This window comes from Arvicanthis niloticus, chromosome 1 (assembly GCF_011762505.2).
Source record: "Arvicanthis niloticus isolate mArvNil1 chromosome 1, mArvNil1.pat.X, whole genome shotgun sequence".
In the NCBI taxonomy this organism is placed as follows: Eukaryota; Metazoa; Chordata; class Mammalia; order Rodentia; family Muridae; genus Arvicanthis; species Arvicanthis niloticus.
Window position 1 is genome coordinate 114,721,322 of NC_047658.1, and position 26,747 is coordinate 114,748,068.

The window sequence follows — 26,747 nt, forward strand, 5'->3', positions numbered from 1 at the left end:
GTCTTTTTTTTTTTTTTTTTTTTTAAGACAGAGTCTGTTGCCCAGGCTGGCCTCATATTGGTGGGTTCAAGTGATCCCCCAAACTTTCCAAACAGCTGAGACCACAACTGTGTGCTAACCAACGCCTCGGGTGCCTTTTACACTTCTCTAATGGCCCTTAGATCCTCCTCCCACTTGGGTGACCTGATACTAGTTACCTAACAATCATAGTCCCCAAATCTCTGACATCACCCACTAAAAATTGCCACCAGCAGACACAGCCAAGGGGACTCAGGTGTGGCCAGGGATGATGGCGGGGTCGTGAACCCCGTGGAACAGCTACCAGCTGGAAGGAGGTTGGGACTCAAAACGGAACAAGAGATGGCACTGGTGGTGTCCCTGACAGGAAAGCGGAAATTTTGGGGCTTTTAATTTCCCCCAAGTTCCCACAACATTTCATTGTTGCTTAACACTTCCCCTCTTCCTTACAAACGGAATTTCCGATTTCACTTCCTCCAAACTCATCTAACCAGAAAGCTGCAACTTCTTTACTCCATTCTGCAGCTGACACCGCTTCGATGCGACCTCCAGGCCAGGTCGCGTCTATTATGTCTATTGCTGTGTCCCTCTCCCATCAGCCTGAGTGGAGTCCCAGAGCACTCCTCTCCTTCCTTCCCGGTGTCCTGAACTCCCTCGGCTTTCCCTATTCCCGCTGTCCTGTCCCACTCCAGAGTCGCTAAAAGACCAAAGACTGAGGCTCCCGATGCTTTTGGGAGTTCATAGCCGGTGGAGACACTGCAGTTGGGGAGCGCAGTTGAAGTACTTGGGATGTCCAGAAGCCCACAGATGCTACAGAGTGCTCAGGCTTAAAAGTACATCTTGACACCAGACTCTGGCATCCGCAACTGCAGCACTTCCGCGAGCCATCCCTCCAGAGGCGAGCAAAACAGGTGCGGTTGCCAGGGCACCGTAGCCACGAGCTCGCGATATTTGAAATCAGCCAATGAGAAGCAGGGGAGGACGTGGCACGCGAATGGGGCGGGGCCTGAGGGGCCTTTCCCACTACCTCTCGGGCCAGCCCCGAGGCGGCGGCCGGCGTGCCGGAACCCGGGGCACCGGCTTATCAAGGGGCCGCTCGGCGAGGCTCGCGGGACCCTCAGTAGAGGGCGCTCTCGTGTCTGTACACCGGTCCTCGAGCCTGCGCCTGCGCGGTGCGAGCTGCGCCCCGCCCCCTGCCCCTCTGCCCTCCGCCGGCCGGCGGGCCCCTCCTCGGCCGCGCGACCCAGTCCCACTCAGCCGCCGCTCGGTCCTGTAGCAGCCAGCTCTGTCTCCGGCAGCATGTTCAGCTGGGTGAGCAAGGATGCCCGCCGCAAGAAGGAGCCGGAGCTCTTCCAGACGGTGGCCGAGGGGCTGCGGCAGCTGTACGCACAGAAGCTGCTGCCGCTGGAGGAGCACTATCGCTTCCACGAGTTCCACTCGCCCGCGCTGGAGGACGCTGACTTCGACAACAAGCCCATGGTGCTCTTGGTCGGCCAGTACAGCACCGGCAAGACCACCTTCATTCGCCACCTGATCGAGCAGGACTTCCCGGGGATGCGCATCGGGCCGGAGCCCACCACCGACTCCTTCATCGCGGTTATGCATGGCCCCACCGAGGGCGTGGTGCCCGGCAACGCGCTCGTCGTGGACCCGCGGCGCCCCTTCCGCAAGCTCAACGCCTTCGGCAACGCCTTCCTCAACAGGTACCCACCCCTTGTCCCCCAGCGCGAGGACCACCAAAGGCCTCCGGAGCCATTGCCCCCAGCTGGCCTTTGTCTCCGAGGGCCCCTGCCAGACCCTAAGCGACCACTCCCAGGGACACTGGCCTTGCTGCGTCCCACTAACTACCCGAGAGTAGTGAGGGAATAGGCATCGTCCACTCTTCTGGCTTCTGTCATTCCCAGAACCTTCCAGATTTTCAATTTAACTTTCAAACCCTCCCGCAGACCCCAGACCTACTTCCCACAGAGTGGGGGGGGGGGCCCGCTGTGAGAAGATGAGACATTGCTGTCCTCCCTTTCTTGTTCCTCGTTCTGGAGGCGCTCAACTCATCCTCATCAACCTCCCTCCTCCACTGGGGTCTGTTTTTTAAGTGTCATGGGAAAACCCGAGACTAAGATGTTTCATTTGCCGGTTTGTCACTCTCTGCTTCACATCTCCAGGGACCAGTGGTTTTGTGTAGGAAGGGCAAGGAGGATATGCTTTAGTCTGCTGATTTGGGGACAGCCCTCTTTGAAGGCTGGGGATGAAGGAGTCTCAAGACCGCTCTGCTCCTAAAAGCAGCACTTAAGTGAATTCCAAGCCAGTTAGGAGTACATGAGACGACCCTGTCTCAAACAAAACAAAAACTTAAGTCAGTGTTGGCCTCAAGAAACTTCAGGAGGTAACACTGTGACTCCTGAAATGACCAGACCCATACTCTACTGTAGATTTGATAGACTTTTATGTGCCTCCTGGAGTCTCAGCTTTACCAGTTAAAGGGGTGAGGTGAGTTAGATTCAGCCCCTTGGGATGCTATGACTGAATCACAGTGGCCTGCCTGAGGAGCTTTAACACCCAGGGTCACTTCTTTAAGGGCATTGGGGCATCCCAGACTCCTCCCCCAGGAGGTATGACAGAACTCTCAGACCCTGCCCTCTCTGCTCCCTCTTTCAAGGAGTGACTCTACATGCCTGACTCTACATTCAGCCCAGGGGAACAGCCTTGGAAAGAATCTGGATCCTGCTTTCCAGGTCTCCGCCCTGTATGAGCACATTCCTCTGTAGACACTGTCCAGCCATACAGGGCAGGCCAGCTTGTTCTAGAGCAAGCTTGCTGCTAGGCCTGCCTCCTTTCATGGAGTTGATCTTTAATGTCTTTTTGTCCCTTCTAGGTAATTTCAGCCTGTCTTGTTTTATGTTGTTTGCTTGACTGGCCTGGGTGGCCTGGGTTGAGTGCAATGCTCTAGTCCCCTTAGCCTGGAGCCTTTGCCTAAGGATGTTTAAGCTTTGCTGCCCCTGTAGGTAGGCCATTGGCTCAGACTGCAGTTGTTCTTGTGAGAAGTTTGGCTGCTGAGCTAAGGAGTTCATTCATGCTTTAGGTCTCTGCTTCAGGAGGGACAGGAAGACTTGCTGTTCTAACTACTGCTGTCCTCTTATGTCTTCACCTCCTTGTGAGGACAGACCTCTTTTGAGACAAGGAACTTGACACCTTCTCAGTTTCCTACCGGTGGAAATGCAGAGTTTAAGAGCTAGAAGGATCTCACATCCCATCCCAGTAGCCCCCAGCTCTGAGACTCACGAACCCCAGGCCCTGCTAAATTGTCAAGGTTAAGGCTGTGCTCTGCGCACTCACTTCTACTCTGTCCTCCCAAAAGGGGCAGCACAGGAGCCCTGGCATGGGGTCCAGGGATCCAAGAACTGTACTTCCATTTCCTTCTTGCCACCACCCCAGTTCCAGAGGGTCTCTAAATGCTGGTGAAGTCCAAGACCGGAGCTGGGTCAGGATGTGCCTCTGGCCAGGGAGGGCACAACAAAGGGGGCTTTTCTCTGGCTGATACAGCTTTTCCTGGTGCTCTTAAAGGAACCCACTGAGTCATGGACTTGATTTATTAGCTCCCCCCCAACACCCCATGGCTGCTCAGAGATAGTGAGAGGAACAGACAGAGACAGGCATAAAGCAGTCTCAAAAGGGGTTTGTGAACGCCCTTGCTTGCATAACTGGACCCACCCACCAGTCCTAAGGACTGGAGTCCCATCCCTGTTGCTAGGAGGCATCTTTATAGTCTCCTGCCTTTCTTGCTGTCCACTTACCTGTGGAGTAGTAGGTGCTCGTGGACGCACGCGCAGATGCTCCTTATGTCTGTTACTTCTCAGACAGCTCCACTTCCACTCCTTTTTTCTGTCTCTCTCTCTCCACTGAGTATAGGAATTTCTTCCCAGGCAAGGGGAATTGAGGTCTGGCGTGCAGTGACTTACAGCTCTGGGATCTGCTACTCTTGGACACCATGCCTTTTACTTTGGGCTTTCTGTTCCTAGCTTACAGGGAGACTTATCATAATTGGGGGTGTGGAGCCACAGGAGACACTTACTTGCTCCCTACTGTCAGAAGCCCGGTTTTAAGCCTATATCTGGCAGACCACAGTTCTGCATTTTCTTTGCTCAGAGAGGTTTTTAAAAGAACCCCACCCTTTACAACAGCTGATAGCTGCTCTGAGCTGCTCTGGTAAACGCTTAGCTCTACGTGGAACTCAGGCATGCAACTAAGCCCTCGCCCGGGGCTCACCAATAGCCCTCTATTGTGGCTTCCTGTTTCTAGGCTGGTTTTGACTTTGAAATGGTATGTCTGTACTCCTTCCACACTGCTGTCTACTGGTGGCCCATTGCAGCTTCAAGCAGCTGGCCCCAACAGCAGGGACTCTGGGCATGGCTCAGTGGTAATGTGAAGACCTGAGTTCAGAGTTCCAGCACCCTTGTAAACCTTGTAAACACTGGGATTGTTTTGCAAGATTGTTGGAGTAGGGTAGTAAGTAGAAGAGACCAGGGAACATCCTGGGGCCACTAACCACTCAGCCTAGTTGAATCTGTAGGAAGTTCTGTCTTAGTGAGGTAGAAAAAGACACGTGAGGTTCTTCTCTAGTCTCCATGTGCACCCTACACAGACACAGAAAGAGACCACTCTTTTAGTGTGAGGGAGTTTAGCCAGATGGTTGGGGTTTCTTTGTTGTTGTTGTTGTTACTTGTTTTGTTTCATTTTCTGAGGTTCTTTCTACATAACCCTGGCTGTCCTGGAACTCACTATGTAGACCAGGCTGGCCTCAAACTTCTCGGGGTGGTACGCCTTTAATCTCAGTACTTGGGAGGCAGAGGCAGGCGGATTTCTGAGTTCTAGGCCAGCCTGGTTTAAAGAGCTACTGAGTGAGTTCCAGGACAGCCAGGGCTACTCAGAGAAATCCTGTCTTGAAAAACCAAAAGAAAGAAAGGGAAAAAAAGGGATTGCTTGCTTCTGCCTCCCTTGTGCTGGGATTAAAGGTGTGCACCATCATGCCCAGCTTTGTTACTATTTTTAACATTTATTCCATGCTAGCATAGTTGCTACAGCACTTACAGTCCGTGGATGGTGTGGAGCAGCCTAGGGGTTGAACTGAGGCCGTTGGGCTCGGTGGGTGGCAGTGTTCTGCCCACTGAGCATCTCCTGGTCCCAGTTCTTTTGATTTGTTTTGGTTTAGGTTTCCTTCTGAACATGGTCTTCCTGTGTAGACCATGCTGGCTTGGAACTTGACTAGCATTAATCCTCTTGCCTCTGCTTCCTAAGTGCTTGAACAGTAGGTGTGCACCACCGTACCTGGGTAAAAATTTTAACTTGGAATTGCAAGTTGTTGGTGTCAGGGGACTGTCTTCCTTTAGAGCTGAAGCCCAGTCTGAGCTCACAGAGCTTTCACTAACAACTCAGCATCTGGGAGCTGAGCTCTTGAGCTCTGGGGAGGAGAGTGACAGGGAGGGAAGGACTGTGGCTCTAAAGCTGGACACTTCTGATAGTGGTCTCAGTTCACTTGTCCAAAGGGAGGAGAGGGGGAAAAGAAAGCTTCCCCTTGATACCTGGATTAGTGTCCATCCCACCCTGATATACCTCTGGCATTGCTGTCCTGCAGGTTCATGTGTGCACAGCTGCCCAACCCAGTACTGGACAGCATCAGCATCATCGACACCCCTGGGATCCTGTCTGGAGAGAAGCAGCGCATCAGCAGAGGTAACCGGCTCTGCTGGAGAGCCCCGCCCAATGCTGCCCTTCAGGCTTCTTCCAGCCCTAGGCTTTAAAACAATGTAGTGTGTTCAGGTGACAGACTTCTTACCTCACACCTCATCTACACAGTAGTGACCTGAGGGGCCACAGCTGCCTAGCTATGCTCAGGTGACCAGGATAGCCCAGCTAAGATCATAGTCTATTCATGCTGGATGGCCAGATACTTTTGAACCCACGAGGCTTAGATCTCCGGCAGTGAAGCAGAGTAGCAGGAAATTGCCTGATACTGGTGCCTAAGTGCCCCAGTCAGCATTGTCTCCTGGACTCCTTGTCTCTGTTTGCATAGGGACAGTTTGACTTCCAATGCCATGTAAGTAAGTTCCTAGTAAGTTCAGCCAGTGTGTTCACCAGCCAGGCAAAAGGAGAACCTTGTCATGATGTGCATACAACCTGCCCGGGTGCTGGTGGAAATTTGCTTACATTTGCTTAGCCCTTGCTAGTCAGCAGCCTCCCAGGAGCTGTCTCCTAGTGCAGGGGGTTTTTCTGCCAGGCTCCAGTGCCTTGGCCAGTTCAGTTGTTTCAACTCTTCTGTCTTTTTTTTTGTTGTTGTTGTTGTTCTTTCACATATTACTTTCCAACCGCAGTTCCCCCTCCCTCCTCTCCTTGAAGTCCCCTCCCCATGTCCCCTTTTCCCCAGATCCATTCTTCTTTGAGGGTGGGGGATTCATGATAGGATTTTTCTGTAGCCCTGAAACTCACCTTGTAGATCAGGCTGGCCTCAAACTCACAGAGATCATCTGCCTGCTTCTGCCTCCCGAGTGCTGGGACTAAAGGTATGAGGCACCACATACCTTTTTTTTTTTTTTTTTAAGTGAGATAGAACTTTATTTCCATAAACATAAAGATAACACCTTTCAAAGGTACTTAAAAGAGGCTGGGAGGCCTGGGGTGTATCAGTCACTCACCTGGCCTGCAGAAGCCTGTGTCTCCAGGACAGCATGGACTAATGTGGTAGTACATGCCTGTAGTTCCATCAAAGAGGGGCTGGAGCCAGGCAGTGGTGGCACATGCCTTTAATCCCAGCACTTGGGAGGCAGAGGCAGGCAGATTTCTGAGTTCGAGGCCAGTCTGGTCTACAGAGTGAGTTCCAGGACAGCCAGGGCTACACAGAGAAACCCTGTCTCGAAAAACCAAAAAAAAAAAAAAAAAAAAAAAAAAAAAAATCCACCCCCCCCCCCCCCAGGATGTTTTCTTGCAGTGAGCATCAGGGGCCCCTCCCATGTCTTTGTCACATTGTTTGAGGTCCTGGTTCAGGAGGAGCCTGTCTTTGTTTCATCCCTGTCCCTTTAGTAGAGGGATGGGCACCAGCCGTTAGGTTGGAATGCCTTCTAGAAGATTGAGATGTGGCGCTTGTAAAGTTAGCCACTGCAAAGGAGCAAATGAAATAGCCTTATTGGAGACGTAGCTCATGGGGAGAGCACTGACCTAGTACACAGGGCTCTGGGTTCAATTCCCAGTACTGCTGGGGGGGGGGGGCGGAGGGGAAATCCTTGAACCTCCATATCATGACCGACATGAACTAATCCCCACTATCCTCTGACGACATCTGCATGCTGTGGTGCTCACTTGCACATTTGTAGGTGTAGTTTAGAAGTCTGAAAGAAAGAAAAGGAAAAAATACAAGAGCTTGGTATAGCAGCTCTAATCTCTACATTCATGAGGTTGAGGCAGGAGGATTCTGTCTATTCTCAAACTCTACAAACACCAGTGGTTATAGTTTGTTTTTCATTAACTTACCCTTTCCTTTGGCCCTTGCCCTGTGGTGGGGGATGTTAAAGCCAGAAGCCTGCCACCAAGCATGTGTCTCTGCTATGGTGGTGCTAGGCGTGGGCTCTCTCCTTTTCTACAGTTGTGGGGGCCCCAGCCAGCATGGGGTTGCATCATCAGACTACAGTGCAGTAAGCTGGCTGTCTCTAATCAGGTTAGAAGCTGCTACATCAGCTTTGACTTTTGAGACAGGGTCTCCTGTTCCCCATCTGTCTCACCATCCCTCCCAAATGCCTGCCACTGGTTAAGCTTTCAGGCTCACCTCTCTTCATGAGTGACTCTTTTTGGAAGTTTAGGGGTATAGATTTTGGGATCCTTTGCAAAAAAGCAGGGGCCACATTTCTTCTTCTGGCTCTTCTAATCTGTTTTTAAGAGACTGCATACTGAGCAAGTGGCACAAGCCTGTAACCCCAGCTACTCAGGAGGATGAGAAACATCACAGGCTTAAGGCCTGCCTGGGCTACAGAGTGAGTTCACGGCACATCAGTGAGCTCTTGTTCCCACATAAAAGTAAGAAGATGGCTGGGGAGATGGTTCAGTTGGTAAAGTGCCTGCCACACATGCTTGAGCCTGTGAAGCTGGCTATGGTTGTACATGCCTCTAATCCCAGTACTGGACAACAGGGAGGATTCCTGGGGCTCACTGGCCAGCTAGTCTAGAGACACCTGATATTAACTCCCAGCCCCATGTACAGACTCATTATGTGTACATACACAGACAAGGAAGGAAGACTGAAAATAATAGCTCGGTGGTAGAGCCTTTGACCAGAATGTATGAGGCCACAGGTTCAGTTTTCATCACCAAAGCCAAAAGAAAAAAAAAAAGCTTGGTAAGCATTGCACTTTTTTTTTTCTTTTTATTTGTTTGTTTGTTTTCCCCCTGAGACAGGGTTACAGTCGTTCTGTCTGTCATCAAACTGTCTCTCCCAGGTGCTGGGATTGAAGCTGTGTGCCACCATGCCTGGCATGCATTACACTGTTTTGTTTTGTTTTTGTTTTTGTTTTTTCCTGGAATGCCATTGCTCAGGGACCTTCAGGGCTGAAGTTAGGATGTTGGAGGGGGAAGATTTGGGGTTCTTATTGTCCTTGTAGGCTTATAAAAGGACTCAAAGTCACCAAAGCCAGAGGAGAGCTGGACTATCCAAGTAAATTTCTCTTAACTAAGAGAACTGCAGGAGATGCCTCCAGCCTGCACTGGGCAGAGGTGCGCTGCTAATTGTTTGAGGTCCACAGACTTATCTTTTGGCTGAACCAGACTCCAGCAGGGTAGCTGTGTGGTGAGAACACAGCCTCAGATAAGCGACAATAGCTCACTCTCAACGGCTTATCTTGCCCGAGCTCTGCTGTTTGTGCTGCCTTCAGGCTTGGAGGAAGGGATGGGGTAGGGAGGGCTTAAGGTTGTTGTAGCCCTTGTATACTCCTGAAAAGGAGCAGCCATTATGCAGCGGGTTACAGAGCATGGTTCATCTATTCTGCTCTCAGTGCTCCCAGGCAAGAGCAGCTTGGACTTAATGCCCTGGGATCCCCAGCGGGCCACTGGGTACACAGGGGTGTGTCCTTTCACATTGCTTGCCTGTTAGGAGAGACATGGCAGAATCTAAACTTTCTTGCTGTCTGTGGGAAAGCCACCGAAGTGACGCTTTATGAATGTGATTTTCTTTCTTTTTTTGGACTGGTGATGGAACCCAGAGCTCCAACATGCTACACCAGTGCTCTTACCATTGAGTCCCATCGTCCCCGCAGCATTTTAACTGGGGCTAAAGAGGATACCAGCATGCTTAGAGGGGACATGTTCAAGGAGCCTGCAGGTGACATGACACACTAGGTCTGTGACTTGCTGTGCTTTTCAGGTGGCAAAGGGGTCCCTGCAACCAGGTTTTTCTATATTTGCAGAAGGCTCCCTCTGATTGAACGTGGGTTTTGCAGTGAAATACCAAGATCAACCAGTTTTTCTAAACCATTTTCCTCCATAGTCCTGTAGTCCCAATTTAAATGTTACCCAGTTAGGAACTGGGGGTGAACATTCTATGGTGGTGAGTAAGATGGTCATGTGGCCCTGCTTAGAAGTGCTGTGTGAGCTCCAGGGTAGTTTGCAAGCTTGTGGATGAGGGCGAACCCCTCTCAGACCCTACCTACTAGTCCTTCCTTGTGCACACAGAGAACCAGAGTGGGAGTGTATGAGTGGAAAGCAGGTGTTTCCTCTCGGGAAGGTAGGTCCTGAGGAGCAGGGCTCTGCACAGATGACAGCCTGGCTGTAGTCTGTACCTGATCTTGGGGAAACAGCATCCCTGCAGAGGTCGCCTGTACTTGAGCATTGCCAGTTCTCTGGGTTTATTCCCACACTGTTGCTTTCCCATTCCCCTCCTGACTTTTAATCCTGCCCCGTGGCCCATCATGTGCAGGAAATTCAATCTAGAGATAAGTGGGACTGGAATAGACCACAGTGGTCAAGCTGCCCTGGCTCTGCTAGGGACTCCTGAGAATTGTGTCCCTTTGGGGTCCCAGGCTGGGCTTGCCTGACCTGCTAATCTGCTACTGCTTGAGAGATAACATTCTCTCTTGTCAGCAGGGAACGGTTGCCTTTGGGAGCACCATTTATTCCTGAGTGCCACCCGTGTGACTGATAAAAGAATTCAAAGGGCATCCAGGTGAAGCTGTGTGAAGCTGCTGCCCTTGACTTCCAGAGTCATTACCACTACATAGTCACACTATGCCTAGGGGTCTTCTTGTGTGAGTCCTCTGTGGGCAGTGGCAGTGAGCATGCTAGAGTCCTTGTCACCATTGTCACTATATGACTGGGGCTGGAGGTGTAACTTTTGTGCCTTGCTTGACCCCAAGAAAATTATATCAGCAAAGGGAGTGTGGCTTCAGCTTGGGTTAACAAGTAGCATCCTGTCTGGCCTGGTGCCTGCCTTCTTGCTAACATTGCCCTGTGTGTGTACCCCACTGTTTTTTCTGTAGCCCTGTATAAGAGGAAGCCAGTGTTTTTCTGATGGTGAGCTCTATCTGAAGAGATAAGCCTGGGGGACTCAAATCTGGAGGGGGCTCTCTGCACACTGCAGTGTAGCCCAGAGAACCTGTCAGTATGGACTCTGGACTGGGGTCAGACCCTAGTGAGGCTGTTGCTAAGCTGGGCTTCTTGGAAACATAGGCCACCATGGGCTGACCATAGTCCAGAAAAGGAGTAAGGCTTTGATAAGTACCCTACCTCTAGCCAGAAACCAACCCAGGCTCTCCATGGAAAGCTCTCAGAGCTTGGGGCCAGTCCCGCTAGCTCCCTGGGGTTTCACTCACCTTCCTACTCAGTGTCATGGTTCCCAGACTCCACCTAAGCTCTTCTGTTCCCAGAGGTTGGATGGGACTTGTGGCCCAGATTTCCATTCATGCCTTCTGGAGCCCTGGATCAGAAGTAGGGCTACACCGTGGGTAGCTTTTCTGCCTTATTGACCGTCCCCTGAGATGCTTGCCACAGACGTGCTCCAGCCCAGTCTCAGAATGCTTAGTAGACAGAGAATGCTCTCAGGGATCATTCCTGAGCCAGATTCAGCACTATATCCTGGTTTCACAGTGTCTACCACATAGGACAACACAGGTTTAGCTTTCAAGTCAGTTCTGTAGGAGCCAAGTGACCAGAACACATGATCTCTTAGAATTGTTAATAATTGTGATAGGGACTTCTGTATGCTGGGCTCTTACCTAATTGCATACAATTAAGTATGCAAAACAAATATCTGCCAGTTAATAATGATGAGACTAAAAACTCCAGGGTTTCCCAGGCTTCACTGTTTTCTTAGTAATGTCTCAGAGGAACCTTAGGCAGTACTGCCTCAGCTGGCCTTCTGCTCAGACTCCTCAGTCCCCTGAGGGCTGACTAGGCCCAAAGCCTTCAACCCCCATCCCTCCATCTCCCCCTCTCTAGGCAAGCTTGCTGCTTTGGCCTCGCTTGCTGCTGTGGGTGCGCCCGACTCTGCCTGTGGAGGCGTCGTACCAGGCTGTGCTGGCCTTGGCACCTGTTCCGCAGGCTGCTAGTCGGCAGTGGACTAGGGAGCAGCTGGCCTCAGTGCCTGCAAATGTTGGATTTATATTTGGGGTACGCAGCATTCTTCACACCCTAGAACCTGCCCTTGCCTACACTTCCATCAGATATGAGCTTCTTGGGCCCAGTACAAATGCCTCAAACAAATAGGAACAAACATTTACAAAGTGCTGGTTGTCTGCCAGGCATGCACTGCACCCAATCCTCCAGCAGCCTTGTGGTGGGAACCTTGCTCTCTCTCTGTGTCATAGAGAAGGGTCTGGGGATTCAGAGAGGGTAAGTGACCTGCTGGAGTGGCCCGGTTGCCTGCTGAGTGTAGGGAGCTGAAGGTTGAAATGTGGGCCCGATTGGAGTGTGTCTGTCCTTCCTCCCAACCCTGTTCTGTCACTTATTCTGTCATGTTATAGGTATATGCTATATTATACCTGTTTAGGGCCAGGCTACATGTTGATCCTGTTTTGCAACAGCCAAATCCCCCTGCTGCTACTAGGATAGAGACATGCCTTGAACTGGAAAAGTCCCCTGTGTAGTCCCTCTCTCATTTGTCTTTGAAGATTAAGCTTGCCTTTTTCAAAATGTCTCTTAAATGCAGTCAGACAATATAGACCCTTTGGAACTGTTCATTTTCTTTGATGGAACCTGACCCTTTTGCGATTCATCCATATGTTTAAGAAGGTCAGGGGTTTGTCCCTTTCAGAAATGATTGTTTCTGGGGATGGAATCAATCCTAGAGCTTCATATTCTTCAGAGAAGCTCTGACTGCTGGGCCACATCACAGTCCTTAGGCTGTTGTCTCTGGAGAGGGGTGGCTTCCCCTCTGTATCACTGTGCTGTCACTCTAGAAGGAGATCTGCGCTGTCTGTGGTCAGTCGGTCCAAAGCAATCTTGGATCAAGCTATCAGGAACATCTATGCACCAGATTTGCCAGTGGACCTGGCTTTTGTTCCCCTAGGGCAAATGGCTAGGGGTGGAGGCCCCTCGACAGCCTCTGTGGTATTTGGAGTGATCCTTAAGTGATCAGGAGGAGTCCTCTCTGTGACTTGTCCCAAGTCTGGGCTCCTGTCTCCAGGGCCAGTGCCATTGGAAACTGTGATGTAGCTCTTTGGTGAGAAATAATGAGACCCGTGCAGTTTGAATGACAGGAAACAAGAGTGTATGGGAAACAAACACTCCATTGTTTTATGTTCTAGAAAATTTTGGAATGTATGAAGCAACTTTCCCTGGCTGATGGGACTACCTGTGTTCATTTGGAAGAGTGCTGCTGTAGGGTGGGGTGCTTCACCACAGCCCAGGCTCCACCTCTGACCCCTCTTGTCAGCTTCCTGACAACTAACTTGTGGACGGGCCAGCAGCACCTGGTTCAACTAGGGCTCCCTTCCCACAGTAGTGGGCCTGTGGGAGGCTTGCTAGGAACAGCTCCTGTGCCGCCCTCAGTTCCTGTCAGCCCCCTCAGCAGCCACACTTCTTTGAGGCTCCATTCAGGTCTACCCTGCCACTCCTCTCTACTACTGCTCCCATGCATTCTAATTTTTTAAATTATTTTATGTATGTGTTGCCTGTATGCATGTTTGTGTAACATGCATGGTGCCCTTGGAGGCCAGAAGAAGGTGTTGGATCTGTTGGAACTGGAGTTAGGAACTGCCATGTGGGTGCTAGGGATTGAACCTAGATCTTTCGGGAGAGCAGCCAGACCTTTCAACTGCTGAGCCATCTCTCCAGCTCTGGTTTTTAATTTTTGTTTTTTGTTTGTTTGTTTTTCAAGACAGGGTTTCTCTGTATAGCCTTGGCTGTCCTGGAACTGACTCTGTAGACCAGGCTGGCCTCAAACTCAGAAATCCGCCTGCCTCTGCCTGCCAAGTGCTGGGATTAAAGGCGTGCGCCACCACTGCCCTGCACGGTTTTTAATTTTTTATGACTAGATGGCATCAACTTGCTGTGGGTTGAGTGGTAGAACTGTAGGGTGTGCACCACCATGCCTGTCTTATGTTTGCATTTTTGTTTTTAAAGACAGAATGTCAGCCCTGTGTGAGTCCACAGGCCTTTAATCCCAGCACTCAGGAGACAGGCTGGAGGAGCTCTATGTTCGAGGTCAGCCTGGTCTACATAAGTGAATTTCAGGACACCTACATAGTGAGACCCTGTCTTAAAAAACAAACAAATTATCATATAGCCTGGGCTGGTCCTAACTACGTATTTACCCAAGGATGATCTTGAATGCCTGATTCTTCTGCCTCCACCTTCCAAGTGCTGGGATTAGAAATTATCACACCTGAATTTCCTTTATTTTCTAACTGTGGAGAAATGTACCTAGTATATAAGCGGTACTGTCTTCCACAGTCTTAGGGAGCAGTGGGGTTTAGTACCTCTGTACTGCTGTGAGCCAGCACACAGTCTTAGAAAGTTCCACTGTCCCAAAACTTTTCGGTAAACACTGACACCTTGCTTCCCACCCTGGCACTGGCTTCCCTGTCCTCTCTGCATGTGACCCCAGCTTCCTCATAGGTGGATCTGTGGTTGCTGGGGCTTGTCCTCAGGCTGGTTTCTCTCACTTACTCACATGGCTACTCCATTCCTTATCTGAGATGTCTCTGGTTGCCACTGAAGCCCCTCTCCCTGCAGGTTGCTTTCTCTGTCTCGCCCATCCTCTCCAGCCGTGTGCTCTGTATCCTTGGTGGAAATTGGTGTTGTTCTCTCTAGCCAGACAGTGGTGCAGTGTGCCCCTGTTAGATGCTCTTTCCTTCTTAGTGGGCACACAGCTCCCTTTATACTGTTGTGTGGATGGGACTGACACCCTACCTGGTGTATCAAAAGTCTGAGGCCCATTGCTTTGCCAGTCCTGTCACCTGCTTGAACTCCCTGCCTGAGAGTGTTCTGTGAGACTGCTTTTGGCATTGCATGACTCTCCTAAGCTTCACATTCACTGCCACTCTCTGGTGTCCAGGGCTCCTGGAAACCAGTGTCTTCTCTTTAAAGCCACATAAGACATCTCTGAGGAGAATGAGGGACAGTAGGTTCAAGAGTGCTAGATGGAAAAAAAATAAATAAAAAACAAAACAAACAAACAAACAAAAAAGAGTGCTAGGTGGGCCTACGGGTGGCCTGCAGTTATAGAGTCACATGCCTGTGTCAACATGGCTGCAATCTGTCAGGTAATCAGTGATGTGTTTGGTCACCCAGAGGGTCTCTCTTCCACCAAAAGTGTGTTTCCCACAGAGGGAAAAGGATTGGGGCCATAGTGAGCCGGGCTTGGAAGGTGACCTAAGAAAATCAAGCATGGTAGGTCTTGTCTGTAATCTCAGCCCCTCAGGAGACAGAGGCAAAAGAATTGCCATCGTCTGAGGCCTGCTTGGTATATGGAGTAATAGCTTGTCTTAAACTCCAAAAATAATTAACCAGGAAAGTCCCTTCACCTGAGAAAAAAGAAGAGACTTACAAGAGCTGGACATGGTGGCTCATGCTTTTAATTCCTGTATTTGAGAGGCAGAGGCAGGTGAATCTCTGAATTTGATGCTAGCCTGGTCTCATAGTGAGTTCCAGGACAGCCAGGGTTACGGTGAGACCCTGTCCCCCAGAAAAAGGAAAAACAAAACCAAACTAACTTGAGGTGCTGCCTAAGAACTAGGCTTGTGGGAGAGGAGCAGGGAAAGGGCCTTCTCCGTTTTTTCTCTCATTTCAGAGTTCCCTTCCCCCATTAGAGGGAAAAAGATTGGGACCATAGTGGGTAGGGCTTGGGAAGGTGACCTCAGCTTCCCTGCTGCAGGCCTGGCTGCCAAGGCCAGTAGGACCAAGGTGCTTGGCCCCGGGTTCCCCTGTTCCCAGGAACTGGGATTTGGCTGCGCTGCTGCCCCAGCTGTGTGAAGTAGCTTCAGCTTTGGATGAGGCCAAATGGGCTGACTGGAAAGGAGCAGAGGCCTCTCTCTGTTGAGCAGGAGCATCATAGTTCCCGAGTCAGCACTTCTGCAGCACTGCATGTTCCTAGAACTCACGCACAAGGCCTCAGAGCCCTGGGCAACAGCTACCTCTCCTAGCCTCTGCTTCCCCACTATTCCGCTGCTCTAGACCTTCCCTTTTGGTTTTCTGCTGACAGCTCACTCCTCGGGTGTCCACTCCCTGCTCTCAGAGCCAGCTGCAGGGAGCAAGGAGGGCCTTGTACTTTGGAACTGGCTGGCTGTGCTGCTGAAATGCAGTGTGACCTGGCCCTCACTGGAACTGTGCACTGAAACCTGAAGCTCTGACACTCAACCAGCCACACACAAGAGAGGCCCTTCTCTACCCAGACTGCAGCTCAGTGTACCTCCGCCTTCGAGGTAGCTCCTGTTGGCTGACCAATGTGCCCCAAGTTCCTGTGTGCCAGGAATGTAGAGGTCAACCTGGTAGAAGACAACCTGGTAGAGAGTGGCTCTCTCTTTCCACCTTCACATGGGTCCCAAAGATCATGCTCACTGCCAGGCTCTTATGGAAAGCACTCATATCGTATCTGCTGGGCCATCTCATTGGGATGGCTTTGTTTTTCTTACTTGTTTTCTGGTATTGCCTGGAATTGAACACAGAGCTTTGTTTCTGCTTGGCCTGTCTAGCCTAGCACCTCTGAAGTACCACCACCCCAGCTTTATACACAGGATGGGCGAGCAGTGAGTGCTGCCTCCCTAGCTGTACAATGCAGTGTCAGCAGGCCCTGATGGATGGGCTGGTGGGGAATCATGTGCCAGCATGTGTAGTCGTGGACACACTGTCCTTCCCTTGGGACTTCCCCCTACAGTCTTTCTGTCTTCTACATCTAAAGATTGCATGCCAGTCCTCCTGAGGTTGGGCTTGGTGGGTAGTTTTCCCAGACAGTGCTAGAGTAGTCTGTGAGGCGAGAGCCTGGCTGGACCAGCCTGTCCCTGACTGTCTTCTCTCTGAGTTGCTTCCCTGGCTCATCTTTTGGGGTCTTGGCAACTTTCTGGGAAGTACTAAGTGGTTCTCAGGGCTGGCCTACATTTGGGGTGACCCAGAACCTGTGCACATTGGGTGAGTGACAGGGAACTAAATCCTTTGAAGGAGAGTATCCAGATTCCACTGGAGAGCCCAGGCTGCGCTGAGGCTCTGCACCACTGTTTTCAGTCTTCCCAGCTCTGCTGGTGCTCTTGATGGGCAGACAGGGGTTCTCTCATTTGGGAGCAGTGGGAGAGCATGGGGGAAGCACAGTTTTCAGACAGGGTGCAAGTTAAAGCAGTGCTCGGTCCAGAAGTCCCTGAGCTACGTTTATGTGGAAAGTGACCAGCTCTGCCATGTAGCCGTGCAGCTTCTTGTTGAATCCCAGGTTGTGAGTCCCTCCAGTACCTCCCATCCCCAGCCTCATGAAGAAAACTACAAGGCTCACACTTCTTTAAATTCTATTTATTTGTGTGTGGAGCCACAGTGCAGTTGTGGAGGCCAAGAGGACAGCTTCCGTGCTTGCTCCTCTTCCTTCCTGTGGTTCCCGGCCATGTCTTCAGCCCGCACAGCAAGTGCTTTTACACACTGACCCATCTTGCTGGCCCTAAATCATACTTTTGGGGAGAGGTTGGGGGACAAGGGGTGTTTTGTTTGAAACAGTTGCATGTCATTTAGATTTCCAATATGTACCAACCACCATGCCTGGGTAATAGTACTATTATTAATGGGGAAATTCAGTTATGACTCTGTCATAGATAACTCTGGCATAGATGACAAAGGTCACTTTAATTGAGATGGGAAACACCATAGAATAAGGTTTAGGGCTAGAGTCAGCAACTTGGCTTTAGAGAAGCATTTAAGACCTACAAAAAAGGGAAGTGGTCTGTGGTACTTTTGAGGGCTTGTTGGAGAACAAAGGTCAGCAAACCTTTTTCTTGAATTAGTATTGTCAGCTATGTAGAACTTTTGATTTCTGCTGCAACAATCGAACTCAGCTATTACAGACAAAAGTTGGCTTAGCCATGTAAATGAGTGCCTTTGTTTCAATAAAACTTTATTCATACAAGCAAATGATAGGCCAGTTTTGGTCCTGAGCTTGCCAGCCCCTATTGTAGAAAATGAGCGAGGCTTATACAAGGATCTGGTGTTTAGACATTGGATGGATGGCAGCTGCAGGTATGGTGCTGCTGCTTATTGTCACTGCTGTTCAAGGCACAGAGCTCACAAGGTTCTCTGTGCTTGTGTCACTGCTGAGCTGTTAAGTATAAGCTTAGTGGCTTGCTTTGGCTGAGCATCTGTGCATGTCACATGGGTAAAAATGCCCCTTGAGGCAAGAAGGACCAGTGAGTTTGCCTTTGGGCTACAGTAGTGTTCAGATCAGAGCACTTTAGAAAATTACAAAATAACCTCCAGTCTAGAACTTCTAGCCACACTGGTGCTCAGAAGCACAGGAGCAGCCTGGGCCTTGGAGCAGCGGTCAGGCCTCTCCTACTCCTCCCGCAGGCTATGACTTTGCGGCTGTCCTCGAGTGGTTCGCAGAGCGTGTGGACCGCATCATCCTACTGTTTGACGCTCACAAGCTGGACATCTCAGATGAGTTCTCAGAAGTCATCAAGGCCCTCAAGAACCATGAGGATAAGATCCGTGTGGTGCTGAACAAAGCTGACCAAATTGAGACGCAGCAGCTGATGCGAGTGTACGGGGCCCTCATGTGGTCACTGGGGAAGATTATCAACACCCCGGAAGTAGTCCGCGTCTACATCGGCTCCTTCTGGTCACACCCACTGCTCATCCCTGACAACAGGAAGCTCTTCGAGGCAGAGGAGCAGGATCTCTTCAAAGACATCCAGTCTCTGCCGAGAAATGCTGCCCTCAGGAAGCTCAACGACCTCATCAAGCGGGCCAGGCTGGCCAAGGTAGGGCCATGGGCTCTGGGGCAAGCGGGCCAGGCTGGCCAAGGTAGGGCCATGGGCTCTGGGGCAAGCGGGCCAGGCTGGCCAAGGTAGGGCCGTGGGCTCTGGGGCAAGCGGGCCAGGCTGGCCAAGGTAGGGCCGTGGGCTCTGGGGCAAGCGGGCCAGGCTGGCCAAGGTAGGGCCGTGGGCTCTGGGACTGGCATTTGGGGCCCAGTTTACCAAACAAGTATCATTTTAACCTGTGTGTCCTGTGCACCCACTGTGCAGCCTGTGACTTACTAGGGTCCTTTACCTGGGTTATCTCAGCCTGCTCTTTCTGAGGCTTATGCCCCACCTAGATCAGAGAATGCAAAGAACACGCATACGCCTTAGAAATACCAAACAAGAAGTTACTACAGAAGAAAGGAGGCCACGCGAGGTGGAGTGTGCTGGCCTGCTTGGCTTCAACAAACACTTGGGGTGTGTTGCAGACTAGTGTTCTCAGCTTGGCACGGAACAGTATGGACTTACTGGGGTAGGGAGTGACACAGCCCCCATTAAAGCCTTCATGGAGGAACAATGCACACACACAGTAGAAGCACTGGTTATGTGGTGTTGGTCAGTAGGCACAAGGTTCTGCCTGAGTGGAGGTCTGGGCAGCCATCCTGGTGGGATGGGATTTGGGAGGCCTCCAGGGGGCCTGCTGTATAAGCCTCTACAGGAAGTAGCTAGAGAAAAGATGATGTCAATCTGTGGCCGAGAAAGTGCTAGATGCTACAGTCCAGATCCCTGGAGGCTGCTGTCCGCATCCGTTGTATAAACGCCTATTCCCATTTGTGAATGTGCAGGCTGTACCCAGGCTCACCAGCCTCTGAGGTGCTTGAAGCCCTGGAACCTTAGTAGCAGCTAAGCCTGAATGAGAGCTTGGACTGTCCAGAGCTGGGAAATGAGGCCCAGTCCACCGTGGGCCCAGGACAGGAGGCTGCGTGGGTGCCCAGATAGTCACTGGGGGACTTCCAGAAATGGCTCGAGTGAACCCTTTGAACATGAAGGTCTGATGTGGAGTGGACGCTAGGGTAGTGAGCCAGTCCAGTTAGCAGGGTTCCCATTGACCCTTCAGGTGCCTGGACATAGTTCAGTTTTTTTCAAAAACTAGATGGCCTCTAATCAGATGCCATGATGAACCATCAACAGACTACTCTCAAGGCTGAGGCAGGAGGATCCCTTGAACAGTTTGAGACTAGCCTGAACAATATAGCAAGACACTCTTTCAAAGCACAAAAGTAGGCTCTTGCCTGACCCCTCTCTTGAAAGGGGTTGGCTTTTAGCTCAAAAGACCTGTCCTGTGAGCTACCCTGTCTCCAGGAAAACATCTCAAAGTGTGGGGTGTTTATAACTGACTGGGTCACATAGAAGGAGAAGAGATAGGCACCAAGTGTCTGGCCATTGACACAATCCCCTCAAGACCAGAGAAGGTGCTTCCCAGCCATCCCTGCCCCAGCTGTTTGCAGTGCTGAGGCTGCTGTCTGTACACCAGATCCAAGACCCCCACCTCTGCTCAAAGCCAGTCATGGAATATTTGGGAGTGCCTTGGTCAGGGAACCAAGGCTGATGCTTTGTCCTTTACTATTGCCAAGTGTCAGCCATTGTCACTCTCAAATACCCTGGCTGGCCAGGTGACAGTTTATGGCATTTCCCATCTTCTTTACAGGGTCTAGGGCTGGGGTTTTCAGTATCTCCAAATGTCCAGACAGGTATGGCCACCTCGTGAGCTGAGCAGTTCTGAGAAAGGAACTCAGAAGAATACCCATGAAACTGGTCCAGGGTCCTCTCTGGGCCACAGACCTCGCCCTGGAACTCTGTGCTCTCCAGCTCTGCCCCACACTGCTCTTAGCCCTCAGCTTGCTTTTCCTGCAGGGAGAGTGACTGGGGTAGAGGTGTGACTGGGGTAGAGGTGTGACTGGGTTTGTGTGACCTGCCTACCATAGCTTTTTTGGAAGAACCTAGGTGCCAGCCCCAGGATTGAGAAGGGCTGCATGCCCCTGGGCTGAGCAGGGAGCAGTGGATGTGTTGAGGGGATCTAGGGAAAGCTTTCAAGGAATTTTCCAGTCTTGAGTTGTCCTGGCCTGTTTTGATGGCACATGGCATATCACTCAAGTGGGATTCTACTTGGGATGAATACTTCCTGTGTACTGTACAGACAGATATATGTCAGACAGAGGCTCATTCACAGCTTTCTATGGCTCTGCAGTGTGTTGCTTATACTATTGGGAGAAGGGCAACTCTGGGAGAACACAGGCAGAGAAATAGGCAGAACTGAGTTGTAGTCTACTTTGTGCAGTCCCCACGATAGTCCCTTGGCAAGTCTTTGCCTCCAGCCTTCCTCTGGCCACAATAAATGTGGATGCATGAGAAGAGAGTGTCTAACCATCCTTCTTAGGAAAGACTATAGTTTGTTGTCTCTAGAATGTCACTATGACTTGTACAAGAATGGGTTGGAGATCATGGCTCAGCAGTTAGCAGCACGCAGGTTCAAGTCCCAACATCCACAACTGTCTGTGACTTTTGCTCCAGGGGATCTAGAACCCTCACACAGGCATGCATGCAGTCGAAACAGCAATGCACAGAAAAAAATGGATGGGTGGATGGGTGGATGGATAGTTTTTTTCAGGCCAGTGGTTGAACACATCTTTAATCCCAGTACTTGAAAGGTAGAGTCAAGAGGCCAGCCTGGTCTATAGAGTGAGTTCTAGGACAGTCAGGACTACACAGAGAAACTCTTGTCTTGAAAAACAAAAACAAGAAAGAATATCCATCATCTGTCCTGTGTTAGAGGCACCCTTTCCTCTCCTCCATCCCCATGGCAGTGAGCTGTCACACCCTCAATAGAATCCTGTGTTACTCTTAGGCCATTGAGTTTCTGTAATGATGATGTAAACTTCCACCTTGACTTTGACCTTTCTGCCTCCCTCTGCCCAAGCACTGAACTTGAGGCCTCGAAGACCCTGAGGGCAGTATGCCAAACAAGTCCCTGATGCCCACTGCTTCCTCCCTCAGGTCCATGCCTACATAATCAGCTCCCTCAAGAAGGAGATGCCCAATGTCTTTGGGAAGGAGAGCAAGAAGAAAGAGCTGGTGAACAACCTGGGAGAGATCTACCAGAAGATCGAGCGGGAGCACCAGATCTCCTCCGGCGACTTCCCAAGCCTGCGTAAGATGCAGGTACAGTCACTAGGCCAGCCTGCCCAGTGCTGGGCACTGGTTCTGGAGGGAATCCCAGCTCTATAGGGCAGGGCCTCTACAAAAGGAAGCAGCTGGGTTAGTCACCAGTTCCCTACCCGAGTTAGAGTTGACCTAGGTCGAGACACTGACACAAAAAAGGGGAATGTGGTGAGTCAGCTTTGGGGTGGGGCATGGCTGTCCATGAATCTTCCCAGCAGCCCAGCAAGGATGGTGCTGCTGTGACCTCATGCAGAGTGAGGAGCTCAGGCCTGTAGCACTAGCTCAGTTGCCTGAACTGGTAAGTGGAAGCCCCACTCCCCCGACTTGGATAGTCTAGCTCGGTCTGGAAGACTGCCTCATCTAGGCCTCTCTTTCCTTCTCCTACACCCATAGGAACTCCTGCAGACCCAGGACTTCAGCAAGTTCCAGGCCTTGAAGCCCAAGCTGCTGGACACAGTGGATGATATGCTGGCCAACGATATAGCTCGGCTGATGGTGATGGTGCGCCAGGAGGAGTCCCTGATGCCCTCACAGGCTGTGAAGGGTGGTGCTTTTGATGGCACTATGAATGGGCCCTTTGGGCATGGCTACGGCGAGGGGGCTGGCGAGGGCATTGATGATGTTGAGTGGGTAGTTGGCAAGGACAAGCCCACCTATGATGAGATCTTCTACACACTGTCTCCTGTCAATGGCAAGATCACAGGCGCTAATGCCAAGAAGGAGATGGTGAAGTCCAAGCTGCCCAACACAGTGCTGGGGAAGATCTGGAAGCTGGCAGATGTGGACAAGGATGGCCTGCTGGATGATGAGGAGTTTGCCCTGGCCAACCACCTTATCAAGGTCAAACTAGAGGGCCACGAGCTGCCCGCTGACCTTCCTCCGCATCTCATCCCACCCTCCAAACGGAGGCACGAGTGACTTCCATGCCTGAGATGCCCCACAACCCCCAGGGCTGCTTCCACTTTCCACCCACCAGCTGCTTGTCTGCCGGGGTGGGCTGGGGCCTGGAGGGGCAGAGATTGGGGGAGGGGAGGGTCACCATTTTTCAAGGTCCATAAAGACTGCACGGTGTTTCCTCAGCTCTCGAATAGGAAAACCACCATCTTTCTTTTAAAGCAGTTCCGGGGTTCAGTGGGGAGGCCTGGGTGATGCTTGGATGTGAACAGTGGGATTTTTGTGCACAAGAACCATGATATTTTTAATATATAACATTAGAGGCAGCCTTCTTTCTTGCCTCTTCTGTCTGACAGCCCCACACTCAGCCTCTCCTCTATCCCAGCCAGGCAGCGACAGTGACTCTGGGAACCACCTCTCCAACCCACCCTGGCACCCCGTGCCCGCTGCCCCAGGCTGTATAAACAGGAGGCTCCAGTTCCTTCGGTTTTTTCCAGACCGGGGCTTCCTCATGGGGGGTGTTTCCCACTAGCTGTGTTCTGTGCTTGGATAAGCTGCTCCAGTCCTCTGCTGTGGTGTGGGGTGCACACCTTCACTTTGTCCACAACCCCTGGCACCCCAGCCAGCACAGCAGCCACAGGTAGAAGACCCAACCACTGTTGATGTTGTGTAGGCTGGAGGAGTTTCGAGACAGTGTCTTCTAGGAAAATGCATAAGCTAGTTAGTGTTCTGTAAAGTGACACTTTATACTTGACCAAGACTTTGAGTAACTTACATCACTTGTTCAAAGCTGTGATTTTTGACTCCCCTTTCCTATACTCCAGCCTTGGAGCAATTCCACCCCAGAGCCAGCATAGAGCAGACATCCTTGGGCTTGAGTTTGCTTTCTGGCTGAGGGGAGGTCATCCCAGCTTCTGCTCAGAGGGGTTTGAAATGTGCCCCCTTAAGGTCAACCTCTATGGCAGCTTCCTGAAGCCCCTCTCTGCCTTTGGGCAGGCAGTAGGCCCTGTGACCTAGGGGTGGTCTGGGACTAGTAAGAGGAAGCCTGTGGCTCTGGCCTGGGTGTAGTATCCATGCGGCAGGACAGGGGAAAACCCAACCCCTTCCCTCACCCTGTCATTTCCTTCCTCTCCTCCTCTGCTGAGCCAAGGAGGTCTGGGTGTCCTGAGAGCCCCAGACTGAGCAGTAAGAAGCCAGAGCTAGCAGATGACTGCTTTAGTCACCCCACTGTCACTTGGGGACCTGGACACACCTTGTGGCCAGTGGTTGGCTGTCAGGGTGGGCTTTATATTGAGGTGGGTAAGGCAGTGCAGCCTGCTCATCTGGCACCGCAGGTGGCCTCAGGGAGCTGCCTGCTATCCCCCAGCACTGGTCTGGGCCCTGCTGACGGTGAGTTCCAGCCTGGCCTGTTGCCTCCCTGCCTCAGCCCTCCACTCCTTGGCTAAGGGTGAGTGAAATGTCTTCCTCACAGGATCACTGTTTAAAGTCTAGTGAGCTCTGTCCTCACCTGTAGAGAGAGCAGCTGAGTGAAGACTTTGTTTCTTGCATTAAAGAAAGTTTAATTGTGCCAAAGCTTCTCGTGCTCCCTTGTCTTTTCCTGGCCAGGGAAGCACCCCCTGGGATTCCCGAGGGGTTTCCCAAGTTGTCCATGACCACCCATCTCCTGTGCATTGTTGGCAACACTATCTGGAAACTGAACTTAGTTCAGCACTTGGGATGTGGAGGGAGGACCAGTCAATCAGCTTGGGCCACATGAAAGTCTGTCTCCAAACAATCCAAACACAAGTAGAGATTGATAACACAATTATGCTGGGCCCACTTCCACCATCTGCACATTGTGGCCTCCCTCAAGACTGCTGCAGTCACAGACAGGATGGCCTCCCATCCCTAGTGTGCTCAGAGTGGGCTGTGGGATCCTGTAAACAAAGGTTCCAGGGCTCTGGAGCCACTTGACTCCCCACTTGCCCCAAGGCAGGTTTGGAGCCAGCAGAGCCAGCTCTGAAGAAGGCAGAGACTGACAAAATCCACAGTTCTGGGTGGGGTTGGTTAGAGCCAGCTGATGTGTCAGATAGGGGACCTGTTTATGACAAGAGAGGAAAGGATGACAAATTGGGAGTGACATCCCTGGAAGGGTGCAGATGGGAAGTAAGTCTGGGGAGAGACCAGCTCCAGGCAAGGTTGGGACTGAAGCCCAGATAAACAGGTGCTTATCTTAGATCCAGAGCTGCCTCCAGGGTCTAGGTGCTTTGGCTAAGGCAGGCCTGATAGTTCAAGCACCATAATCTTGACACCGAGTGTGGTCTTCTGCTAGGCTTGCCTGAGCTTCAGCATGAAATTCTGTGTTTTACATCACAGATTAAGGGCCCAGGAGAGGGTAACACATTCAGCAGTGATAGCCAAGGAGATCAAACTCAAGTCTACCAACTCTAGTCCTATTCTTGAGGAGATTCTCTTGGAAACTCTTTAAAGCAATGATGATTTCTGAATTGTCCAGCTCACTTCACCCTCAACTGCCACTCTTAGGTTTAAAATGCCCCTGCAATGATTCAAAGCTGTCATGCCACCTGACGTTTTAGACGCTTGGGACTACCTGTCAGCTTGCAGGGGTCCCGCAGAGATGCCTTGTGCTTGCTCAAGCTGCTAGCACCAAAGAAAACAGGCCCAGGGAGCTCCCTGGAATGTTAGGAGCCACGTTTACTCCACCTTCCACCGTTGGGACTCATGGTATACTATCTGCTCAGCCCCCATATCTGTGAGATGACACCCAAGAGGATGCCCACATGGTGCCCATTAAGAAGTTTAAGAGCAGCCGGGCAGTAGTGGCACACACCTTTAATCCCAGCACTTGGGAAGCAGAAGGATTTCTGAGTTCGAGGCCAGCCTGGTCTACAGAGTGAGTTCCAGGACAGCCAGGGCTACACAGAGAAACCCTGTCTCAAAACAAAACACAAAGAAGTAAGTTTAAGAGCAAGTGACGGCATCTCCTAACTACTGCCCCTGGACTCAAGTTTGGGTTTCATGATTCAGACTCCTCTGGCCAGTGGGCTAAGAAGACAATGGAGGAAGGAGGCCGGTGAGAGGATTCAGTAGTTTAGAGCACTGTCTGATCTTCCAGAGGATCTGGTTTTGATTCCCAACACTCACATGGCAGCTCACAACTGTCTATATAATTCCAGTACTAGGGGATCTAACACTGTCTTCTAACTTTCAAGACTACTCGAATGTGAAACAGACATAAATGCAGGCAAAACACCCATACACCTAAAACAATAAAAAAGAGGAGAGCTTGTCCTCTGCTTTCAAAAATCAAAGCTTGGAAGCTTGAGCTGGGGTGATGGCCAGTAAGACCTGAGTTCAATACTCAGAACTTCATAAAAGCCAAATATAGCAGTGCATACTCATGACCCCTATACTAGACAGGCAAATACAAGCCCCAAATGTGACCAGCCAGCCAAGCCCATGAGCAATCCTAAAATATGTATAGGACTCACAAGACAATGGGTCTGATCTCTCGCAGCACTGCAAACAAACAAATCTGTTGTCATCTGTCAGCAGTTAGACAGCAGTCTTGACCAAACAGCCCTATGTTTAAATCCCAACTCTCACTTGCTGGAGTCAAGCCTGCCTTTTTCCTTTTAAGCCTGTTCTTTGGAATCTTGAAGAGACCTGTGCTCAATGGCTTCCTTCCCTAGGCACCTTGGTTAGGGCTGGTCAGGGGGGTGAGATATGTGGGGAACATGGTACCCCACCCAACACCCAGAACAAAACAGAAGGACCCACCCTTCCCTGAAGTAGCAGACAGGGTGGCGCCTATGAGCTGCAGGGGTGCAAGGTAAGGGGGCTCTCTGGCCTGGCTTCCTGTGTACCCAGAGAGACTGGTAATTGTGAAACCACATGGGCTGCAGCTGAACAGAGCAGAGCGTGGGAGCCCTGTGGTGACCTGGAGCAGCACGGGGAGGATTTGGGAAGAAAACCCAGGATGATGAAACCACCATATGTCCACCCATTTGGAGTGCTGGACATTTCACAGAAAATACCCATAGTGAGTCAGGCAGGAAAGTGGTGTGGGAGCTGGCCCAACAGAAACTTTCAAACTAGGGGCTCAGTGGTTAAGAGCACTGGCTGCTCTTCCAGAGGTCCTGAGTTCTCATCCTAGCAACCACATGGTGGCTCACAACCATCTGTAATGGGATCTGGTGCCCTCTTCTGGTGTGTCTGAAG

The 26,747-nt window shown here is 51.1% G+C and overlaps 1 protein-coding gene across 1 annotated transcript; it reads left to right on the forward strand.

The window, feature by feature from the left end:
• The first annotated feature begins 243 nt into the window (after nt 1-243).
• On the forward strand, nt 244-22,852 carry Ehd1 (EH domain containing 1). The gene is made up of 5 exons (XM_034506959.2): nt 244-1,721; nt 5,648-5,745; nt 18,022-18,434; nt 21,468-21,632; nt 22,026-22,852. The coding sequence occupies exons 1-5, from the start codon at nt 1,318-1,320 to the stop codon at nt 22,548-22,550; spliced, it is 1,605 nt and encodes a 534-aa protein (XP_034362850.1). The 5' UTR covers nt 244-1,317; the 3' UTR covers nt 22,551-22,852.
• Nucleotides 22,853-26,747: the final 3,895 nt, after the last annotated feature.